At 49.3% G+C, this 23,227-nt stretch overlaps 1 protein-coding gene across 2 annotated transcripts in view; it reads right to left on the bottom strand.

Annotated features, from left to right (window-relative positions):
• Positions 1–1,125: 1,125 nt before the first annotated feature.
• Dym (dymeclin) overlaps positions 1,126–23,227 on the bottom strand; it is a 265,401-nt gene continuing 243,299 nt past the window's right edge. Inside the window, exon 18 of one of the 2 annotated variants that reach the window (XM_029546929.1) lies at positions 1,126–1,478. In XM_029546929.1, coding sequence (XP_029402789.1) covers positions 1,329–1,478 — 150 coding nt within the window. In that variant the 3' untranslated portion in view covers positions 1,126–1,328. The remainder of the gene's footprint in view (positions 1,479–23,227) is intronic. The other variant, XM_021214259.2, reaches the window with a different exon arrangement.

The raw sequence follows: 23,227 nt of genomic DNA, 5'->3' as shown, positions 1-23,227 counted from the left end.
GCTCTGCCCTCAGCCAGGGGCGTGGGGACAGACAGAAAGGCTGTTCTCCTAAGAGACCAACAGGGTGAACAGAGACTGACACACTGCAACCTGGAACGCTCAGCCACGGAACCTCGGCGCCAGCTGCTCCACGCTGCATGGGTGTGGGTGTGTGGGACCAAATTTGTGGCCCCAAACATTTTTCAAAGTCAGAAACAAGGAGAAACAAGTATTTTTCATCTCATATAGAATACTGTCTCAGTAAGTGGCTTTCCTATTGTCCATCCGATTGGCTTGAAGGAAAAAGGTTACCTTCCATGTTAAGCTTTCCCCAATGAGAGATACCGAGCAGATAAACTTAATTTTGCTTGACTCTGACAGAATTCCTGTTACAGCTCAGAGGTCAACCCTCCAAGAAAAGAATGATTTAACCTCTCTGGGGGAGGTCCGGGTCATGGCAGGTAGAGTGTTTATGAAATCTTGTGCGGGAGAGAGGCATGCAAACACATACATGCACATATACACACATGCATGTACATGTACACATGCATACACATATACATGCATATGCATGTGCTCATGCATACAGACACATGAGAGAAGTTGCACAAGTGACTCAAATAAACATTTCCAATATTTGAGAACTAAAAATAAAAGATGTGTAGGCTGGGTGTGGTGGCTCAAATCTGTGATCCCTGCGCTCAGAGGAGGCTGAGACAGAAGGATTGCTGTGAGTTCTTGGCCAGCCTAAGCTCCTTAGTGAGTTTCAGTTCAGCAAGGGCTACAGTGTGAGAACATGTCTCAAAAAAAGAGGCAGGGCTGCAGAGCCAGCTCAGCGTGGGTACTGTTACTCCCGCAGAGGAACTGAGTTCCGTTCCCAGGCTCCACAGGGCAGCTTACAACTGTCTGAAACTCCAGTTCCTATCTGATACCCTCTCGGACTTCTGTGGACACCAGGCCTGCACACGGTGCACATATATACATATAGGCAAAACTTCATACACATAGAATAAAAATAAATCTAAAAACAATAACAGATTTAAAAAAAGGGGAAATGGTGTGAGCAGTTGATGTGTTTGTTATGTGCCTAAGGCCCCAGTGTCTTGGGACAGCTCTAGGTTTGGGGTTAAGAAGTTTAAAAATAAGTCACATGTTGAACAACATGTCTCCCGTTTATTTTTGTCTTGTCCTTGCAGTACAATCAAGGCTGAGTGAACTACTGCTAACTGGTGCAGTCCCCCAACAGTCACAGTGTGTGAGGGAAGCACACTTGTGTGACCTTCTGTGGTGCACAGTCTGTCTGCCTCTGTTCCTGGGAAGGGCTTGGGTGGGCGTGGCTGTGTCCTGCTTCAGTCAGAGTCCATGGCAAACAGCTGGATGTCCTGCGGGTTCCAGTACAGGCCCACTGCCGAGTTGTAGACCAGGGACCAGACGTACGGGATGAAGAACTCCTCAGGCTGCTCTTCTTCCACGTATTTGAACTTTAGTTCTGGAAATTTCTGCAATGAGAACAAGATGACTTTTATGTTCAAGCACAAGCAGTGGAGACGGTACAGCAAGCCCCTCCTCTACGTGCTTGCAGGCTGGGAGTACAGGCCTTTCACAGATTCTAACGGTCAAACGGCCTCTGGGCTGGGAGAATATAACTCACCTGGTGTGCTGGCTGGTTTTATGTCAACTTGACACAGCTAAAGTCATCTGAGAGGAAATCTCTACTAAGAAAATGTCTCCATGAGACCAGGCTGTAGGCAGGCCTGCAGAGGGTTTTCTTCTTTAGTGACTGATGGGGGAGGGCCCAGCCTATTGTGGGTGGGGCATCCCTGGGCTGGTGGTCCTGGGTTCTATAAGAAAGCAGGATGAGCAAGCCATGGGGAGCAAGCCGGTCAGCAGCAGCCCTCCATGGCCTCAGCATCAGCGCCTGCCTACAGGCTCCTGCTCTGTCTTTTGAGTTCCTGTCCTCAACCCTTTCCTCACCAAGTTGCTTTGGTCATGGTGTTTCATCGCAGCAATAGTAACTAACTAAGATGATGTGACCTTGGTTGGTTTGCTAAGGAGGGTGCTAAAGGAGGTTCGGTGAAAGGAGGCAGGTCTCTGCTGGACGGCAGACAAGGTAAATGCCCTCTTTCCTGTTCAGGGTCAAGGCCTGGCTCTTCTTGAGAGATTTTGTCTTGAAAAGTAGGTTACTGTAGAGGTCAGAATCTCCCCTCAAGCATTCTTAACCTTCTTCAGACTGTATAAAGTTCCCTGAGACACACAGACTTTGGGGGGGCGAGCGCTTGTTTGAGTGGCTCTGTTAATCCAGCTGTGATAAACTGTCAACAATTAAGTGATATTTATTTACTTATAGAAAGTCCTGAGCCATGAACTGAAGAGGGAGGCATGTCATGGCTAGGAAGCATCTGGCTGTCTGGCCTTGTCCTCATCCTACTGGGGACGGAGCGGCTGAGTTCTTCCTCTTAGGGCTGTGGGAAGCTCAGGGTTGGTTTTGTACATCCCCTGGGGCCCTGGAGCATTCTCCATTGCTTCTGAGCAGGTAGGCAGTGGCCGGAGGGAGTACTTGCCATTGTACTCCAGCACCAGGACTCAGCTTCTAGCTCTAATGTTACTCCTGACCTAATCTACCTGGGACAGAGGCAACTTCCCCTGCAGCTTAAGGAACAGCTGGGGTCTACTGAAAGCCTTTAGCCTTTTCCCTCAGCGAGGGAGGTTCCATGTGCTAATCTCTGTTGCAGGCAGCATTGGGAGAACAATCCAGGGTCCTAGGATACAGGTGGAAGGCTGAAGCGAGGCCAGAAAGAGGAGGTAACAAGGTAGCCACACCCACCCGGGCCACACCCACCCATAGCATCCCCTGTGCTCAGGCTCAGAGACCAGTGCTTGCTGTAGCTACATCCCAGAGTACCAGGAGGTGTTCAAGCTCACCTTGTCGAGCTAATCTCCACGCACTAAGCACCTAGCATGCCCTAGATTCACAGACAGACAGGAGAGCTCCCTCATCTCCCTGAAGCTTATCACAGAGCACATCTGTTTACTCCAGTGTCGGCTGCTTGGTGCCAGGAGGCCTGTGCGGGCTGGGGCCTAGGGGTGTAACAGTTCCTGTTGGCATGGGGAGTCCATGCTCATGAAAGGAGAGACAAGCAGCAGTGGGGACAACAAAGAACACTCCGCCCAAGGGGTGGGGAGGGGGAGACATGCAGGGCCTGCCGTGGTGGCATGGCCAGATGGAGTGGGATGTGTGTCTTCGACAGAGAGCAAGTGTGAGTCCCACGGATGCTGTGCTGACGGCTCTACAAGGCAGCAGGGGGCGTCCACACTAGTAAGCAGTGTCTGGGCCTGGGACTCCAAAGGTCCCTGCCCTCTGCAGTAAGGTCTTGGAGTCTTAGAAGGGTCTCAAGAAGGGTCAACAAGAAGAGAATGCCCTGTTCAGTCCTCCGTCCCAGGGTGGGAGACTGAGACCCGTAGTTTCCTAGTGAGGTGGAAACTTTGGTGTGAAATAAGATAGTGCTAGCTGGGAGATTCCTCAGTGTAGGAAAGGGAGATCTGGGTAGACAAGGCGCACGTACACACATGTACACACACACACACAGGCTCACACACACACACCCCTACAACGTGTGTGTACGAGACCGAACAATGCTGACTGAAAACACCCATGTACCAGATCCCCAGGGTTTCTGAATGATGGAAGAGGGACAGAGCTAAGCAACGTGAGATTATTTTGTGGCTAGGGGAGTTGTGAGTTCCATTGTGAAAATTCAGAAAGTTCTTAGAGGACACTAGAACACAGCATAGGCAGTGGGTTCTACAGGCTGCGCTGAGTGAAAGCAGCTCCTACTGTTTGGCCCCGAGTGTCATATGAGTGTGGACATGAACCAACCACTGTGGTGGCAATCTGGAAAATGAGATCTGTAGCAACAGGGCACGGCCGGGAGCCACCACTGAGCAGTGGTCCTCACTGAGCAGCCATCCTCACACACCATCCAAGGACTGCTTCCGGCACAGCCTTGGAACAGACAGCACAACTGCCTGCTGAGGCCGAGTCACCCTCCTAACAGAAGGGTCACCCAGGGTCAGCAGGCTCTGTGCCTGCCTCAAGGACACGGAGCCTGTTGGGTGGAGTGAGGCTGAACGTTCCCACCTGATTGACTGGGCGAGGTGGGTTTGAAAGGCGCCTGGGGTTTAGCACTCTGCTACAGTGGTCAGTCAGCTGCAGTTCTCTGAGGATTAGCTCTCTCCTTACAGCGCCCTGCACTTCCCTGTGGTAATGAAGCCATTAGGCAGCATGGGCCTTTGTTGTTAGAATTAAAAACCACGTGGTGGCACTCACCTATAATTCTTAGGGTTAGGGTTAGGAGGTAGAGGCAGGCAGATCTCTGTGGGTTCTAAGGCCAGTCAGGGATACAGAGAGACACCTTGTCCAAAAACAAAACAAACAAAGTGACTCAAGGGGGTGGGGCCTCTTCTCCATAGTGACCCCTGGGGGGAAAGGTTTCCTGACAGGGACCTGAAGGGACATGAGAGGACCTCTGTGAGCCTGTCTGTGTCAGAGGAAGTTGGAACTGCTCACATGGCTGAGCTGTCGAGAGGAAACTAGGCTATTGGCTGTCACCAAAGGCACCCACCCTCACGCTCACAGGGACATTCCTGTGACTGTTCTGATGGCAGGGTTTGCAGTAGACAGAATCCTGAAGTCTGGAGGCTGTGGAAGTGGGAAAAGCAGCTAGCGTCCCTGGGTGGCCTGTCACACCAACAGTTATAAACCGGAACCCATCTCACCCTGTACAAAGGTACAAGGTGGGGACTGTCCGTCTCATCCGAAGTAAACTATTCAGCAATAAACAGCCAAAGCTCCCACGTACTGTGTACAGTCTCACTGCTAGGGGCGTCCCTAATGGCCAGTGCACCCTAGGGATAAAACACTATGGTGCTCAGGCAGACAAACTGTCAATGGCAGACATGGGCAGATTTTATAATGAAGTTATTATTCAAGTTGGACAATGGTTATTGCAGCATTAGTCCTCCATAAAAACTTAGAATTCTTGCCCAGCACTAGAGAGGCAGAGACAGGAGACTCTCTGCATCCCAGACCATCCTGGTCTATACAGTGAGTCCCAGGCTGGCTAGGGCTACAGAGTAAAGGTCACTCAACCTACTTTAGCAATTCTGAGACTGCGACAAGGCAGTTTCTAGCTAACATAATTGATTATGCTAACAGGCATACTAAAATGTTTTGAGACAATCGTTTAATCTCTGAAGCAACAAGAACAACTATTCAGAAGACAACATTTAAGTCTCCTCTCCTCCCCTCGCCCCGCTTCTCCTTTCTTCTTTCCCCCTCCCTCCCTTTACAGATATTTTCCAGCGTGTAATATGGCTGCGGCTGAGGAGTGCCCAGACCCAGAGTTTCCGAGCAGAAGTCGCCTTCATTGGTTGTGACTCTGGAAGTCTCATCCCCGATCAGCCTCAGGCTCTCAGAGCACAGTTTGGCACCATCCTCTGAGGTTTTGCATTTAACTGTCTGAACGTCGCAGCTGAGTGCTCAAATAAGGGGAGCCATGTGATGACAGAAAGGCCGCGCAGAATGTCTAACACAGAGCAGGCAGCCAGTGAATGCTGGCTGTTGTTACTGACAGTACAACCACCAAAGAAGAGACCAGGGGTACTGGGATGGATGGATGCGAGTCCGTTTCTCCTATGCTCCTCACCGAGGTGGGGACCAGGCCTCCCTGCGTGGAAGCTAGGAAGAGGTGCTGAGCAACAGCTCTGTACACCAGTCTCAGGCCACAGACATTTCTACGGAACAAAGCCTGGTCACTGGGAGGGGATGGGTCTGGAGAACGGCCTCAGAAGCTGGCTAGTGGGAAGGGAGAGTGATCCTGAGGCAAGTTTACAGTTACAGTAATGTGAAGGGGCCATCCCTACAATGTATATGAAATTGGGACCATGACACAGGTATTTACAAGATTATGTGACACCTCCAGTGACATACAAGAAGGAGCTGGGATGGGAAGCAACACGTCCTCCAAGCTGCGTGGGACTGGACAGATGGGGCTGGACCAAGGCGGGAGCTGCAGGAACAGCCCAAGAGAGGGGATGTGATATCGACCAAAGTCACTTACACAGGCGTGCGTGCACACATGTACGCACAGACCCACAGAGGCACACAAATACGGGCTCACACACAGACGCACAGAGACACCCATGACACACACACACATGTACACACACAGACACACACAAATATAGGCACACAGCCACGACAAAGACACACACAGGACACAGACACATGCACACAAACATACACTGACATGCACACACAACACATACAAACGCACAAACATACACTGACATGCACACACAACACATACATACATACGCACAAACGCATGCGCATGCACACACCTCGAATGCACTTTTACCATGAGTACCTTACTGAGGATGAATGTGGCCGCCCTAGCCCGCAGGTTTACTGTCTTCTCAGCTCTCATTAGTACGTTGGGGACAGATCCTGTTTTTGAATTATTTCACACGTAATCACATGTAACCACGTCATGGGCTTTTGGAAACCAGAAACCTTAGTTTCTGAGCATCTGGCATAGTATGGACACTTATTTGCTGAACTGAATGAACAGAGGACTTCATATCCACATAATAATCTTGTGTCAGGCCTTAAACAAAGTACTATACAGAGAGAGTGTGGAGAAGTTGAGTAACCTGCTACAGAGGCCACGGCCAGCAGAAGATGGGACTCTTCCACTGCAGCCTCTCAAACCAAGGGTTGGGGTGTCCGTCCTCCAGACATCCACAGTTAGTGGGTATGAGGGTTCCAGGCCTTTCAAGAAATGTTCTTCAATGGCCTCATTCAACTGCGGTGCCTGGGTGTCTCACTGTGACATGCAGAAGCTGCCCTCTGCCAGCCCAGGTTGGGACCAGGAAAGCAAACTAGGCACTTTAGGTTTCTCAGCTTGTGTACAATGTAGGACTAATGAGCTCCTCTCAGTTTTGACCATCTGTCAGATGACTTGAGTGGGGATCTAACTCCCCCCATTCCCTGCTATGCTTGCTGACCCCACTATAACTTTAAAGTCAAGCAGGCGCAGGCTTCATGCAGTTAGCCTTCACAGCAGATACCTATGTTGCTTGTGTCACTCACTGTCCTGGGATTCAACTGATGCTCTTCAAGGCAATTCTAACTGTCCAAGACCAAGATGATACCAAGCAAGCTGTTGTTAAGTAGCTCTGTGGGCTGGGAACTTATGGCTAAGTGACCTACAGGGTTTAGGTCCTGCCTGCTGTCTGGTAAAGATTTGATCATTTTATAGACAGTGTTCCCAAGTTGTAGTCTATTGGGTGTGCACCATGAGTCACAGGGAAGTAGAAGGCAGAGACAACAACACAGCAACATAAACATTGTCACTGCTGGAGAAAAGTCTGCTGGACACAGCACACATGGCTCTGAGACCACAGCATAGCGCCTGCCCGCTGTCTGTCTGTCATCTTTCTCCTTGAGTGAATAACTGAACTGTGAGCTATTATTTACTGGGTTCTTTCTGGAATCTTTACCAGCATGGTTCATAAAGGATGGTGGCACAAATAGCAAGGTAAACAGATCTGTTTTCCAGACTGGTGGCATGAGGTAGACAATTGAAAGCCCAGGTGATGTCCCTTCTCCTGGTATGAGCTATTTGCAAGCCTGGCTGACTGAGGACTCTGGAACAGCAGGTCACAGGCATAAACAGTAGGGTTTCAACATGCCATGCAGCAGCTTGTGCGTCTGTGACAGCTATCTGAGCTGGGCCTGTACCACACTTCCCGTGCCCTGCGTCCCCACCACCACAGCCCATCTGGTTGGCAATAGAGCCGTGAACAGATATCCTTAATACCTTGTGCTTCTCCGAGACATCTTAGAATGCTCAAGAGCCAAGGAAAGGGAAGACAAAAGGTTTTGTTTAGAGCTAAAGACACCAGGGACACATTTTGTCGGGATGCAGTCCAAGAAATGTCACATCTGAAGGTAACATCAACAACCCAGAAAGAGTCATCCTTCCCTGTGCAAGCCCATGAAGAACAATAATGCCATCCTGTGTGGCTGAGGACGCCCAGCTTCCTCACTGGGGGCGTCCCCATCCCTGACACGCTAGGCTATGCGGCAGCTGCAGGCCAGCTGTGGGCGAGTCCCAGCTCTGATGTCAGTCCAGTGCTTCATGGTCTGCCCCCGTACTTTGCTTCTCTAGCCCTTCTCAGGCCTCTGCTGTGGCTCCTACCAGGGACTTTTGGGTTACTGTGGCCTGAGGGGTGCTGGAGTGGCTAAGGGGATGGACAGGTAGGAGCCCTTGCTTTCTCTCTTCAAGATCCTTGGCTTGTGGCTGGGTTCTGAAAAGGGAGAAAACCCACCTCTGAAGCTTGGAGCTTGGTCTTTGTCCAAAACCACTTACAACAATCCCGTTGTTTTAAATTTTGGAGCCAGAGGAAACTTTAGACTCTCGAGAGGGCCGGAACTTTTTTTTTTATCAGCTCCAGTGAAATCAACCTACCACAGTGGAACATCCGGATGCTCGGCTCAGCGACACAGCAGAAGTCTGAGGTGGCGTTGAGATTGGATAGAGCTGACACACCCAGGGCCTACTACATATAGCCTGTCTCTGTTGTCAGTCATGTGATCTGGTGAAAACCCACAGGAAGTCAGTGAGCAGATGTAGGGTACAACTGTAATAATTTTATTACCACAGAAGTTCAGTGAGATTTCCAGTTTCCACCTAAAGTCTATACAGATAGCATCAGACACCCAGCAAGCGGCTGGCAAGGTTCCAGGAAGCTAATGCAATTTACAATCAAACGGCTACACGGCCCACGGAAAGAGTTTCCTGCACATAGTAAGTGGGGTAGACAAGTAGATGGTGGTCACTGGGCCCAAGGCAGCGGAAACAGGCTATCAGCTGTGGAGCCCTGGACTGAGTAACAAGCACTGTTCACAGGGCTGGTTTATGGTGGGCAGCCCGTTCAGACAGTCGAAAGTGGCCTCATGAGCCTGTCACAGGACAGCAAAGAAAACTGTTCCTTGGGAAGTCCATGGTTGCATTACATACAGGATATGGGAGCTCTACAGCCTCCTGTCATCCCCCTATGTGAGGCCGTCTGGTAGTACCTTTCTCACTTCTCTACCTGACTGTCACTGAACAATAGACACCTGGGTACTACATCCAGGGCTGCAGTGGAATGAGGACTGCTGTTCTGTGCAGACCTGCATGAACTTGAGCAGGAGTCACAGGTGCCAGGGAGCAGAGGAGTTAGGCGGGGTGGATGGGAGATCAGTGGACCAACGCACTCGGAGGCCCTGATGCTGTCAGTCCGTCTGACTCTCGGCTGAGCAAATGAAAGATCAAAGGAGCGGCAGATGTGTCAAGATGCAGCCACCAGCAGAAAGGAGACAAACACCGACCAGCTGTGCAGCGGTGGGTGAGGAGGGAAAAGTCTCCATTTTTCATGAATTCGTGATTACTTAAAGCACTTATTCATCTTGTGTGTAATGGTGTTTTGCATGCATTCATGCACACACATGCACCAGGAGCGTGCCTGATGCTTGCAGAGACCAGAAGAGGATGTAGGGTCCCCTGGAATGTAGGTAAAAATGGTGATGAGCTACCATGTGGGTGGGGAATCACACTTGGGTCCTCTGTAAGAGTAGCCAGTGCTCCTAATCACTAAGCCATCTCTCCTGTCTCTACTTTTATTTTTGGAATAACAGTAGGATTTCACTATGTTGTTCAGGCTAGCCTCAAATACTCGTAGTCTTAGCACTTGGATAAGTGAGGCACAGGGTCACATGCTTGAGTGAGTTCTAGGATATCCTGGGTTGTACAGAGAGACAATGTCTTAGTTACTTTTCTGTTGCTGTGATAAAACCCTGTGACGGCAGCAAGGCCACTCATTAAAGGAGGCATTTACTAGGGACTGGGGTTCCAAAGGGTTAAGGTCCACGATGGCAGAGCAAAGACATGGCAGTAGGAACAGCTGAGAGCTCACATCTCCCCCAGAAAGCAGAAGGCAGAGAGCATGCTGGGATGGACACGAGTCTTGACGCTTCAGAGCCCACCCCAGTGATACACCTCCTCTAGCAAGCACAAACGTCCTAAATCTTCCTAAACAACTCCACCAGGCGGGGACCAAGTATTCACGTGAGCCTATAGGGCCCATTCCCCTCCAAACTTCCACAGCATGCCTAAATTAAAAAAAAAGTACACAGAGCTAAAATTATGACACCTGTAATTGGATGGCTCTGAAGGCCACACTACACCGCATGCCCATGGAGGGATACAGTCGCTGGCTGTGCAGGGGCCAACTGGAGCTCCCCGGGGGTAAGCTAGCAGGCACAGCCCTTGCAGCTCAGATCACTTGCAGCTCAGGAACGGCTCCACCTCTTGAGTGTCTACAGTGAGCCTCTCAGCTTTTCTCGCAGGGTCGCCGGCTCTCAGGAAGAGTGAAGCATCTATCGCTGGCACTCCCACACTGGCCGGAAAATCACTGTTATTGTTATTATTTGTTGATATTACTGTCATTTTTAGAAATGCATTTATTATACTGGTTTTTAATATTCCATTAACTAATGGCTTATGACATTTTCAGACATGTACATGGCATACAGTTTTTACCTCCTTCAGCCAGAACTTGAGGCTCAATGGTTGAAGCCTGAGAGAGTGTCCCCACTGGGACCTTCTCTAAAGCTGAGGCCCAAGGGAAGGACAGAGGATTTCCTTTGTCCTCAGTTTGAATGCCTCATTTCTGGGTGCTCTGGGTGCCTGGAGCAGGAAGAAGGGTGGGGCCCCGTGACTGCAGGGCAGAGAGTGGGACTGGCTGGCACCGTGTGGCCAGCAGCTAGAGATGAGGCAGCCCCGAGAGCCTGGTGTGGAGCAGGTCGGGGACAGCTTGCTGCCACAGGCACACACTGGCTCCTGAGAGCGAGGGATGCCCATGGTACTCCACCCCTGGAGCTTGCAGGGAGAACACTTTAGGGGAGGTACACAGCACAGAACTTCCCACAACATGTGTGCTCCACGCTGGCCCAGAGGGAGCCCAGGAACAACCACGGTGACCTTGCCTTCTAAGGGGTGCTTATCACAGGAAGGAGCCAGATGCTCAGATGGGGGGGGGGAGCCTGCAGGAAGTGAGTGTGGTCTGACTAGTGAACAAATCAGAGAGTCAGACATGATGGCTCGGCGGTTAAGAGCACGGAATGCTCTTGCAGAGGACCCAGGTTCAGTTCCACCATCCCCGTGGCTGCACAATCATCTGCAACTCCAGTTCTAAGGGCTCTGATATCTTCTTCCAGCTTCTATGAGCACATCAGTGCTCAGACACACATGTGGGCAAAGTACTCAGACCCACAAAATACAGTAACTTACTAAGATTAAAGAAGAACGTTTGGAAAGGCTCCTGAATACTGGGTGAATCGTGGGGCAGTGGCCCAGAGTCATCTGCAACCAAATGAGCCTTATGAAGCCTGAGGCACCAAGGGGAAGACCCTCCCCTCAGACGAGAGGCCACAGTACGGACGGGCAATGCTGTACTTCATGTAGGTCACATGGAAAACACCACCAACTATCTAACAACCACACTGGTTATGAAGCTCAGGGACAGCGTGAAACACACGCGTGGGATGAGGAACCCCACTCTCAGTTCTTGGAGTCATGTTCATGTTGCAGTGTGGGTAAAAGGAGGTGACACGGCCTCAAATGTAAGCTGAACTGCTTATTTGCAATCATCTGTCTTTATGCTAATTTTTCTAGACTAAATTGTGGAGTGAAGAATTAGAAGCGGGTTCTGATTCATATTTAGATAAATTCATGAAAAGTAAGGAACTTTGCCACATTTAAGATATGTTGAGGGCTGTGCAGAGGATGGGACAAGGACAAACAGAAGATGCAGCAGCACCTGGACTGTGGTGGAGGCAGGGTGCTGTTATTCGGTGGGAAGCCAGCCTTTGCCATGTGCGTTGAAGAGGTATTTGGAAAGGGAATTCCAGCTATGACAGTCAGATAAGACACTGTCTGTTCTTTCTTAGGAATTAGCTTCTCTGAACATTCTTTGGGTTTTAGTTGTAAGCAAATCCGACAGCCTCTAACTGCCCAAAGGAGCCTCCTCACTGTTAGCAATCTGATCCTGGTTGTTCTTTAGCAAGAAGCAGTGCCCAGCGTTCCTCAGTGCCCATCCCAGCAGGGGACTCTTCTCTGCTCACAGAAGGAAAGCTTCCGGATGCTAAGCCAGTGACACCTTCTTCAATACATGGGAAGATAACACTGAAACCCCACTTTTGGGTGTGTGTGTGAGCTGCGGATGGAGCCCAGAGCCCAGTGAATGCCAGCCAAGCTCTGTCACTAGCCCACAGTTTTGGAGGTAGGGGAATGGTTAGGCTTCTAGGAGATAGGTCTCACTCTGTAGCCTAGACTGGTCTGAAACTCAGTGTGTAGCTCAGGGTAGCCTTGAACTTGTGTCAATCCTCCTGTCTTAGCCTCCTTAGAACTAGAATTAGATGGATGAGCCACCATGCATAGTTCCAAAGCCATAGTTCTGACATTTCATGGCTCAAAGGAGGGAGGACCCTCACCTTCGTGCTTCCCCTAAATATATTTCCCAGTGACCGGAGTGAGGTCCATGTGGTGTCCCTGCCTGGTGACACATGATCATCTAACACAAGTCATCTCTAAATTCAGAGCACATCATATGACTTGTTTACATTTTCAAAGCCATGAGGAACAATGAATCTCAGAAGTTGGTGTTGTGAACCACTGACTAGGCTGGCCCGACAAGGCAGACAGCACGGCTGGGTGGGTGGATTTAACATTTTCTCTCTCAGGGTTCCCTAAACAGGCTGGAAAGTCACATCCATCTCTTCAGCTGTCACCTCTGCTCCCATCTCCCTGAAACAAAGCAGTCACACAAGGAACCAGGGAGCAGCAGAGGCACTTAAACCCAGTGTCCCCACGGAACAGCTGAAAAGACTGTTAGCATCGTCACACTGTTAATATTGTTGACTCTGCTTTCAAAACAAAGTTAGAGACAGGATCATAAACACAGGCAGGAGATGCCATCATAGATCAACTACGACCCAGACATCAGACAGATGCCGTCAAAGACTGTCCTTGCAAAAGCCCAGCAGCAGCAGCAGAAGTAGCAGTGCCCCTAAGGGGAACCAAAGCCTGACTCTCCATCTATAAAGCCTGTTCTTTCCCATTCACAATTCCCATTTTATCCTTTCCTGGGCCAAGGGCAGAGCCAGGTGTGTCCGACCTTTTTGACACTATGACACCATGCTGTCAAGTTGGAGAACTACAAATCAAATTTTAGAAAAAGCTGACAATGCTCAAGTGTATATTCTGTGTCGGTCTGCACTCTTGGCTCTCCTGGGCATTAGGTACCATCCCTCTGTGGACTAACAGTGCAAACAAAGACTGCCATCGGATCTAAAACCAGGGGTTCGGATTGGGGTCTGAGCAAGTCAGGGACTTAACAGTATGGGTACGGATCCACACAATCTCTAATTGTTAACAAAGGGATTAAGGTATTTTCACATCTTACGGTTTTATGAATGAGAACAAGAGAGAAGGCAGTTTCATAGAAGAACATGCTTTTAGGTGGCACTCAGCTGGCACACGATGCAGAGAACAGGCAGCTGTATGCTGTGAGGAAGGCTGGTTTCTGGGCCCAGCCTTCCACTGACTGCTCAGATACTGGCCATAGGGTCGCATAGGTCACCATAGGGTCACCGTCTGTGGGCAGAGCTGCAGGATGGGAGCAGGAGGAACCAGGCAAGGAGCCACAGACCTCAGGGTTTTTACCATCCTATGTGGTGGCTCTGCAGCATGAGGACATCATGGAGGTGAGGTTTGAGGGGCTTGCATGACACTGCGACGTGTCACCCAGCACAGAAAGCTGAAGCTGTGCCAGGAAAAACAAACATCTCTGTTTCACGTTTCCAGCTGAGATAAGACTGGAGGCAGTGAAAGACAGGCACTGAGGGCTCTCCTGGCAGCTGTCATGTTTACCAGTTATTTGTTTGTTTGTTTTGATATTTTGAGATAGGGTTTCTCTGTGTAGCCCTGGCTGTCCTGGAACTCACTCTGTAGCCCAGGCTGGCCTTGAACTCAGAAATCCGTCTGCCTCTGCCTCCCAAGTGCTGGGATTAAAGGCGTGTGCCACCACTGCCAGGCAGTTATTTGAAACTGAAGTAAATGCACTGATGGGGAAGCACAATCTTTTATCATGACCAGCATCTCTGCCATCGAGGCTGTGGATGGTGAAGAAATCAGGCCGTGGGAGTTTTCTAGCAGGCAGGCAGTAGCACTCAGACACACGGCATCACCTCCTTGACAGAGTTACCTCACCTGCAAATGGTCACAGTTGCTGAGGCCTGCTCTAAGCAGTGGAGAGAATGAGGTTGGAGACTGACCAGGACATCGGAGTGGTTCCTGCAGGCAGGCCGTGCTGGCTGCACTCAGACCTTGCCCTGCCTTGTGATACGATGCTGCAGAAGCTGCCAAGGAGCCCATGCTCTGCCTGCAAGGATGGAGAACTGGAGAGCCAAGAGCGCTCTCCTGTTTTGGGCTCTACCTTTATTTATTTTAAACCAACGTCCCAGAAGGCAAGCGGAGCACCTGCAGACAGCGCACGCGCGTGCACCCGAGGGCCAGCTCTCATTTCCAGAGCTCAGCGGTGGCTGAAGCCCAAGCCTGTCACGGTTTACAGCAAGGCTTCAGTTGCTCAACGTTCACATCTGTCAATACAGACGGACGGATTGCTTATCTCCTCCTCTATGCTTAGGGAACAACCATGGGTAATTCAATTGCTTCTACACTGCGAGCATGGAAATTAAACAAAATTGGAATTTACCTTGAAAGTAATCACAAAACATCTTAAAGGACCTTTCAAAAAGGAAATTCTGAATTTAAACCATTAACTTACTATATTTGAGAAACCGGACCTAGGGAGCAAACTATCAAAGATTCTTTTATTTGAATTTATTTAGAGTAAGAAATGCAGAATACAATTAAAAAAAAAAAATCAAGATTCTGTTCTGTTTAAATTTTAAAAAAAGAAAGAAAGAAACAAAGAAAGAACTACCCAACCCAACAAACACTGAAAACCAAGGTGCAAGCTGTTAAGTGCCCGGGAGCCAGCACCTGCCCAGCAGTGAGGTGAACTAGTGCGAGCTGAGGCCTTCAGTTTCCAGAGACTCAGATGAAAGAAGAGGGCCCTGGGCTTATCTGGGAGCAGTTTACCCTGTGGATACATATACAAGTCCTTTGAGTCTCCCGAGCATGTAAAACCCTCTCTGATAAAGAAAGATGCTGTAAGATAAAGTCAGGAGATTTCCCCTGCAGGGCCAGGGTCTGAGAGTCTGTGTCGAACCCCTGTTTGCACGGTGAATCACAGGGTGGTGGCATTTCAAAGTGGGGTCTCCGCAGGGAATGAGGTTGTGAGGGAGCATGAGTGGGATTAGTGACCTAATAAAGGAGACCCTACAGAGCTAGCTCTCTCCAGAGCCAGGAGGGAGAGAACCGGACCCTGCAGTGCCTTTGTCTAGGACTTCCAGCTCCCAGAGCTGGGAGAAATTAAGTTTTGTTATTTATAAGCAATCATTCAGTTTCTAGTATTTTGCTTAGTAGCCTGAACAGGACAAAGGGTGACCCATTGATCTTTCCTTCTTTTTATTAATTATACTATCTATCTATATCTATATATCTGGCTGATGAGTCTTTATCGTCAAATAGCCAGTCCTTGGCTGTCTTGCTGGCTGTGCTGGTGGTCAGAGCTCAAGGGCAGTGAGGGGTGAAGACACAGACACACTGCCCTTTGCTGCTCTGTGGGGAGGGGACATACAGAATGACCCTAGGCCCCTGCCTTCTAACTGACAATACAGTGAGGAGAGCCTGTTCCAGTCACTGATTGGGCCACTCTTCTTTCATCTACCCACCAGAATATTATCAAACAGGTGAGATTAATTAAATTTCAGGGTGATCCTTTTTACCATAAAATCATTTGTTAAAGCTGTGAGACAAGACAGAGCCTGGTGGCAGCGCATGCTTTTAATCCCAGCACTCGGGAGGCAGAGGCAGGCAGATTTCTGAGTTCGAGGCCAGCCTGGTCTACAGAGTAGGTTCCAGTACAGCCAGGGCTACACAGAGAAACCCTGTCTCAAAGACCAAAAAACCAAAAATCAAAATCAAACAAACCACCAAACAAACAAAACTCACCAACGTCACCAACCCCAAATGCAAATCAGATTAAAAACACAGAATTTACTTGGAGAGCTAAGGTAAATACAAACAGGAGAGATGGATAAAGCATTCTCCATATGACAAGTGACCTCATATGACATGTGGCTGCTTAGGTACTGATGGTCTCCACAGGTTGGCTACATGTGACCTTTCAGATTTACTTGCTTTCTCTCCTCACGGCAACCACCAGCCATCCCCAGGTCCTGTGTCCTTTACACTCATGTCTGCCTCCGTGTATCTATAGTGAATCTGGGACAGTCCTGAGGAAGAGGGCATTAGGAAGGTTCTGTAAGCAAAGAGGCTCAAAATGAAATGCAATGGCAACGTAGGAACCCTTGACAGACAACTGTGACAGGACTGACAGAGCCTCCGTATCCATGAAGGTACGGATAACCCAAGAGGAGGCAGGAGCCAGAGGAGGCAGTAAGTGCCTGTAACTTGGGAATACTTGGGAAGTAGAGGCAGGAGGTTCAGGAGCCAAGGCTGGTCTCAGACGACAGAGCAAGTCTGAGGCTAGTCTAGGCTCTACAAGGCCCCGAAACAGAGACACAAATGAACGACCACACAACAACAAAAGATATGGTTGTGGAGATGAGGCCTCATGGGAGCCCGTGAAGGGAGAAATTAAACAAGCATCGAGGAGATGGCAGACGAGAGTGGTATGTAAATAAGGACTGGACATGTAGAGGGGGAAGGAAGGACAAGGCAGACAGGACTAACAGACACAGACACAGATCCCATGGGGGCTGACAGCCAGGGGCTCCGTTTGTGTGGAGTATGGATGGCAGCCTGAAGAGAGCTAAGCCTGGACCACACTCAGTGCCACCAAGCGAGCTGGACTGTGACTGGAAGGCATGAGGGAGAAAATGGTGTGCAGGGTGAACCGTCCCTAGTGGAAGAGCAATGAGGGATGCACATCCAGACCATAGAGAAGAAAGGCCTGGACTGGAGACAGCAGAGGGAACAGAGAAGGTGAAGAACAGAAGACTAAGCAGGGATGCTGCAGATGCAAACTTCTGCAGACCTCAGGGGTCCATCTTTGTAACTTTGTTTCTCACTAGGAGCAAAGATAAACAGAATTCTATTTGCACCATGGGATTGGTCCTAATAATGTGCCTTAGCTCTCAGATGTGGTTTCTACAGCCACCTCTGGGAGAGGGTCCTGCACAGCTGACTTCATAGCCTGATGAGGTGCCAGGGAACCATGGCCTCGGAGCCAGACTGAGCAAGCTGTCTGAAGGCTCATTAAATATAATTCTCACCATTTTTAAGCACGAGAAATCTTCTAATACAGTTTTTAGCTCGGCACTTTAATCTCAGTTCATCAGCTCTGTAAACATTAGCATCAGTAACAATAGGGACAATGGCTTAGGGACAGACTCCCTGTCACCGAGATGACCTTGTTGCATGTTTATCCAGCTCCCATTCAGGACCCACTGACTGACATCCTTGTCAGTCCCCACGCCTTGACCTGGAGCTCTGGGGCCCATTCCTTCCTGTTCCAAGGGAAGACCTCACAGGTAATGGAGAGGCCTCGAGATGTTGGGGACAAGAGGCGTAGTGAGCCAGAACTAACGGGCTTCATTTTAGCCTTTTTCCTAGTTGCTCCAATGAGTGTGTGGGAGGAAACAGGAGTCCTGTGGCACAGAGGGATGAAGGGCTCCAGCTTAGAAAACCTGACTCCACTTCTAGAGGTAGGGTGAAGTGATACTAGGGGCTTTATGATGACCCAGGAAAGCCATTTAGACAAGGTGCCTTCATCTGAGAGAGAAGGCATCAGAATCCCGCTCAGGGCTTCCTGTGTGGACCCTGCCTGGCCACTGCCATGAGCTCGGCTCTCATCCTCCTCTGCGGCACACACGGCTAGAGCAAGTGGAAGTCTAGTAAGGAGACTTGCCCCCAAGTACCCCATTGTTAGGATGGAGAAGAACAGGCAGGCATGTAGCACATTGCACACACACCCACACCCACCCCACATTCATTCACACCACCTACCTACATCCCCTCACACTCACACAACCATTCACCCCAACGCTCGCCCACCCACCCACCCCCTCACACACACTCACACCTCCCCACCCCACCCCTTACTGTCATCCACTCTCCTCCAAGGAATCCAGTGAAGCAGCTCTACATTCTGCCCACCGCCCCACCAGACACAGGCTGTGGAGTGGCAGGCCAGGTCAGGAGGCGTGCAGACACTCCTTATTTTCATCTAAACGATTCTTAATTGCTGCAAAACCGGGCTAGTAAGCTGTTCTGTTCCCCTCCCACCCCTCAAAACAGAATCTTTCTATTACGTAGCTCTGGCTATCTTGGAACTTGCTATGTAGACCAGGCTGGCCACAAACCTGTTTCCGCACCCTGAATCCTGGGATTAAAGGCCTGTAAAATCACATCCAGTGCCAACCTACCTTATAGAAGCGAGACACTAAGTGGCCACGGACTCGGTTTTAATTATTTTACTTCTTAAGAATCAAATTAATTTAAAAGCCTCTATAGACTCTTACATAAATTATATAAAATTTAATCAGAACATCTGCCATACCTATAAAAGAGGTCTATTAGAAAGATTCTAGATTGGAAACATGCATTTCTGATTCAGAGAAGAATGTCACCAGGGCGCAGCTGTTTGCCTAGCATGTTCAAGGTCCTGGGTTCAATGCCCAACATTAAAAGGGAGGGGGATAAAAGGATGTCTTACGAAGCCACCCATAAGAAGTGGATCCCTCGGAGACCTCAGTTACCCTGAACGGTCCCTCCACTCTGAAACACACATGGCACACGTGCCATTTGGAAACAGGCACCTTAGCTAGGTTTTCCACAGCACCTGTCCATTTGCTCAGGAGACCAATGGGAGAAAATGCAGCATCAACTCTCTGAGGGTCACTCTGATTTTCAGCTGGGAGTGCCTGATTAAACCAACTTGAGAACAGTAGTTTGAGAGAGTGGAATCTGCCGTGTGCACAGGCGGGCACAAGGCACAGGGACCTGCAGATTCCTGCATCTGCACCCTGAACAGGTCCAATGCCCAACCTAGACTGCAGCTTATCTTACTTTCCAGCACAGCTCTGTAATCCAGCACCTCTACAGAGGACTACAGAACCAGGTAACTCCTCGTCACGTCATCATTAAACATCACCCCTTAAGCAGCGCCCTTAGAGAACACTGTCTAGCCAAATTATTTTCTCCAAATTTTTACTCAGTTGTGTGACATAAGCAAGCTGTGTCCCCTCACATGACCCGCTAGTCTTTCCTTCTCTCTCAGTCCCTATCTCCACACAGTCCAGGCTGGCCTCAAACGCATGCTTTTCCTGCCTCAGTCTTTGGAGTGCTGGAACTGGAAGCATTAGGTGCCATTTCCGGCTCACATTCTCAATTCTGAAATACTGAACTATTTCACAGATATCTTAGAAATTACTCTTTTAGTTAGTTTATTGTTAGATTGGGATGTTAACTGAAAAACAAAACCATTTCAACTGTTCACAGGCAAATCACAAATTTTGTATAGTGCTCAGCAAAGAGGCTTGTGACGGCTCAGTGGATAAAGAACTTGAGGCTTTTGGACTGGCCCATAACACCCCTCGCCCCCATTTAGTGGCAGAGCTGATTCTCAAATGGGCAGGTAAGGAGGATGTGTAACATAGTAAGAGAGACGGCCAGCAGTTAAACATTACCACAGACACGCATACAAGTGCAGCCGCAGCTCCAGAAATACTTGTGGTGCTGGAATCCTGAGCTCCCAGGCCCACACCTCAGAGTGCAGTCCCTCCGAGGCCCGGGGAGAGCAAGAGGAGCCACGCCAGAGCACCGGGTGCTCTTTCACTGGGAAGACAGTCTGCCGGTCAGGGACAGAGTCTGAGTGAATGGACACACATCACGGTACTGGTCATCAGAGCTCACGGGGCCAGCTCTCGGTGTACAACCACCAAGGAGCAGGCCATTAGTAATAAGGGCTTATCTCGTCTTTTTGTGGGCAGCTTTGGAAAGAACTTTAGGCTGAGAAATGTTATTGTGTCCCAGAGCATGGGAATCACTACACACGGTGAAGAATCCTGTGTCGGGGCCTGCACTGGTCCCTGTTGGATTTGTGACTGCTGCCAGTCAATTCTCATTTTCCTATATTTAAAAGAATTGAAGTGGACGGTTCAAGCACGTGTCTTCTCTTACCACTCAAGCTAATGCTGCGAGGTAGAGGAATATGTGCGCACTGCCCATGATGGCCAGAAGAGGGCGACAGGTGGCCGCGAGCTACAGCATGGTGCTGGGACCTGAACAAGGGCCTCTGCCAGGGCAACAAGTGCTGGTAACTACTGAGCTGCCTCTCCAGCCCTTTGGCCTACTTCTTTAAGAACAAAGGAAGCAGAGGCCCGAGTCCTCCGTGACTTGCTTTAAACCACCGAGGCTGGACAAAAGACACCATCCAATACTGCTTCTTTGAAATTGTCACAGATCCAACATCTTTTTTTTTTCTCTTCCCCTACCCCTGCCCCGTCTAGGCAGCTGGAGGTGGGAGATGTTAAGACAAATCAAAACAACTATGTGAACCTATGCTGATACTTAGCTGCATTTAAAACTCCTATGCAGTCCTAACCTACCGACAGGAATGGAAACTGAGCCCAAGGAGATGGGCAATCCAGCTTCCTTTCTAGGAGGGATTCCATACACCCCAAACCATCCCTGTGACTCCACATGTTCCACTCTGCACTCCGGGCACGAACACATCTGCATAGAATTGAGACGTTTTTTCATTTAATATGCAACAAAAGAATCTTTAAAACACCGGGATCAGGAGGAAGGCTACACAGACAAGTTTTCAATTAAAATATTGATAAGAGAATGTATAGTAAGGAAACACCGGGGGAAGCACAATAAATTGGTTATGATCTTCAAAGTCAGACAGCCCCGGCTCAGGCTTCTTTAAACCACACTAGTGAAATATTTACCTGTCTGCATGGGGCGCCATGTAGTTCAAATGAGGTAACTAAGTTCTGGCAGAGTTATTAACATGCTCATGAAATTTTGAGCAAACTGCAAACTACTATAAATGAAATCATATTTAAAGTAAGCATGCTGATTTTGCTATGATTCTTTCCAAAATAAAACAGCAAATCCACCAGTAAGGAGAGCACTCAGCAGTGGCTGAGCTGTCTGGGAAGGTCAGACCGGGGCCTTCAGCCACCTCTGGGCTTAGGCCCTTTCCCTGTTGCCCTGAACAAGGGCCTTTACATTTCTCAAGAGAGCAGCAGGGCCTGGGACTGCCCCAACTTTTCTTCAGGGTCATGACCCCTGCAGACTTGTAAAAGTTCTTAAGAGACTAGAAAAGCAGCAGTCAGATGTGTTGTTTTCTGTCCTTTTCCTGGCTAATGAGGACAAGTGGCCCTCAATTTTCACTGCTGTTGACATACTAACTTGTAGCAGTTCTTTTAAGTTGTGGCTTCTAATCTATTATGGACTTGGGAACCAGATGGCTAAGCTTGTTAAAACCATGTATTAGGCGAGGAGTGTCAGGCTTCAGGAAGAGGCTCACTGCCTCTGTTTTGACTCTGAGCATCTATGGCCCTAGTTCTTGCCTTTGTTCTAGAAAAGTGAGGCCATCAGGCAAGAGACTCCAAAAGCTCTGGCCACGGAGCTTGCTACACACTGGGGATAAAGAGTACCCCCGAGTGCATCAGGAAGTGAGGGAGGCGACGGGAGTGAGGGGTGCACAGCTCATCCAGACTACACAACTAGGGTGTCCCCAACTCCTGCTTTCACCCTCAGCATCCTCCCGCCCCCCATCCTTTCCTACGGTGGTGGTTTCAGGTCTGTAAGCACCCCGAGCATGGCAGCTTCCTTCCTTTGCTGCTGATGAAGCCCTCTTGCCACTCTGCCATCCCAAAATTAGCTTAAGATTCCTCACCTGTGAAAAAGAGCCAGCGGGGTAGGGAAGCTGGTTCTCTGAATGCTCCTTTAGAAACCGGAGCCTCCTGAGCAAAGGTCCTTTAAGAGTACAGTTAGCTGAGCCGGCAGCAGTTGCTCAATCCATACTAGCTGAGCAAATAAATGAAAGGCAAGAAAATCCCTACTGCAAATAGTAGCTTTGTAAGAGAAGAACACTGGCCCTTGATGTTGGAGACAGTCATTCAAGGGCTCAGAGGACTGTGCGAATACCATAAATAGGGTGACCAGGAGCCCCATAGTTCGATCATATATACATTGTTGGCATCTGAAAGTCTATGAGTCCTGAGTTTGGAGCTCTTTCTTCAAGTACTGCTAACCCTGAGAATCTGTGTGTGGAATGTAGAGGATGTGTACAGAGGACTAAAACACTCACTGCTCTTTCACTCAGAGATTGGATAGGAGAGGGCACAGATCACCAGCCACGAAGGCAAAGCTTTTAGGACCTACCTGCTATTATTTTTCACATCGATAGCAACAGGAAGAATGCCAAATGCACACGAGTGCTAAGACTGACATTTCCATTTCACAGGTGGTGGTGGTATGTAAGAAATAAGAAAAGGAAGTAGAGACATTCTTTGAACATTTCCATTATTGAATTCCTCTAATGCCCGTTATTAATAAAAGACTACACTTTCATTTCCAAAAATACGGCCTTCTGCTATAGACATATTAAAAGGGAATGGAGAAAAATAAGCTCATCCTCCAGAAAAGGTAACCACCCACTTCAGCCTGTGTAACATTATGAGACAGCAACTGAAACCGTGGACACAATGATCTAATGCAATCCAAGTTCACAAAGCTTACCACCTCCCAGTGATGAATAGTGGGAATGATTCACTCCGTCACCCTCTGTGGAGCCTGTGTGCCTCTCCAGGGCTCAGACGAGAGCAAAGCCACCAGCTGGCACTGGCTGAGAGCTGGGTTTGTGACCACGAGCACATCTGTAGCTCACAGGAGCCATGGCAGACAAGGATAGCAGGCTACACTGAGAGGTACTGTGGAGTACCTTGGAGTCCAAGGTAATCAGGACAAAC

This window comes from Mus pahari, chromosome 15, assembly GCF_900095145.1.
Source record: "Mus pahari chromosome 15, PAHARI_EIJ_v1.1, whole genome shotgun sequence".
NCBI lineage: Eukaryota > Metazoa > Chordata > Mammalia > Rodentia > Muridae > Mus > Mus pahari.
Note: the sequence above shows the minus strand (reverse complement) of the source record. Positions and strands in the feature narration are given on the sequence as shown.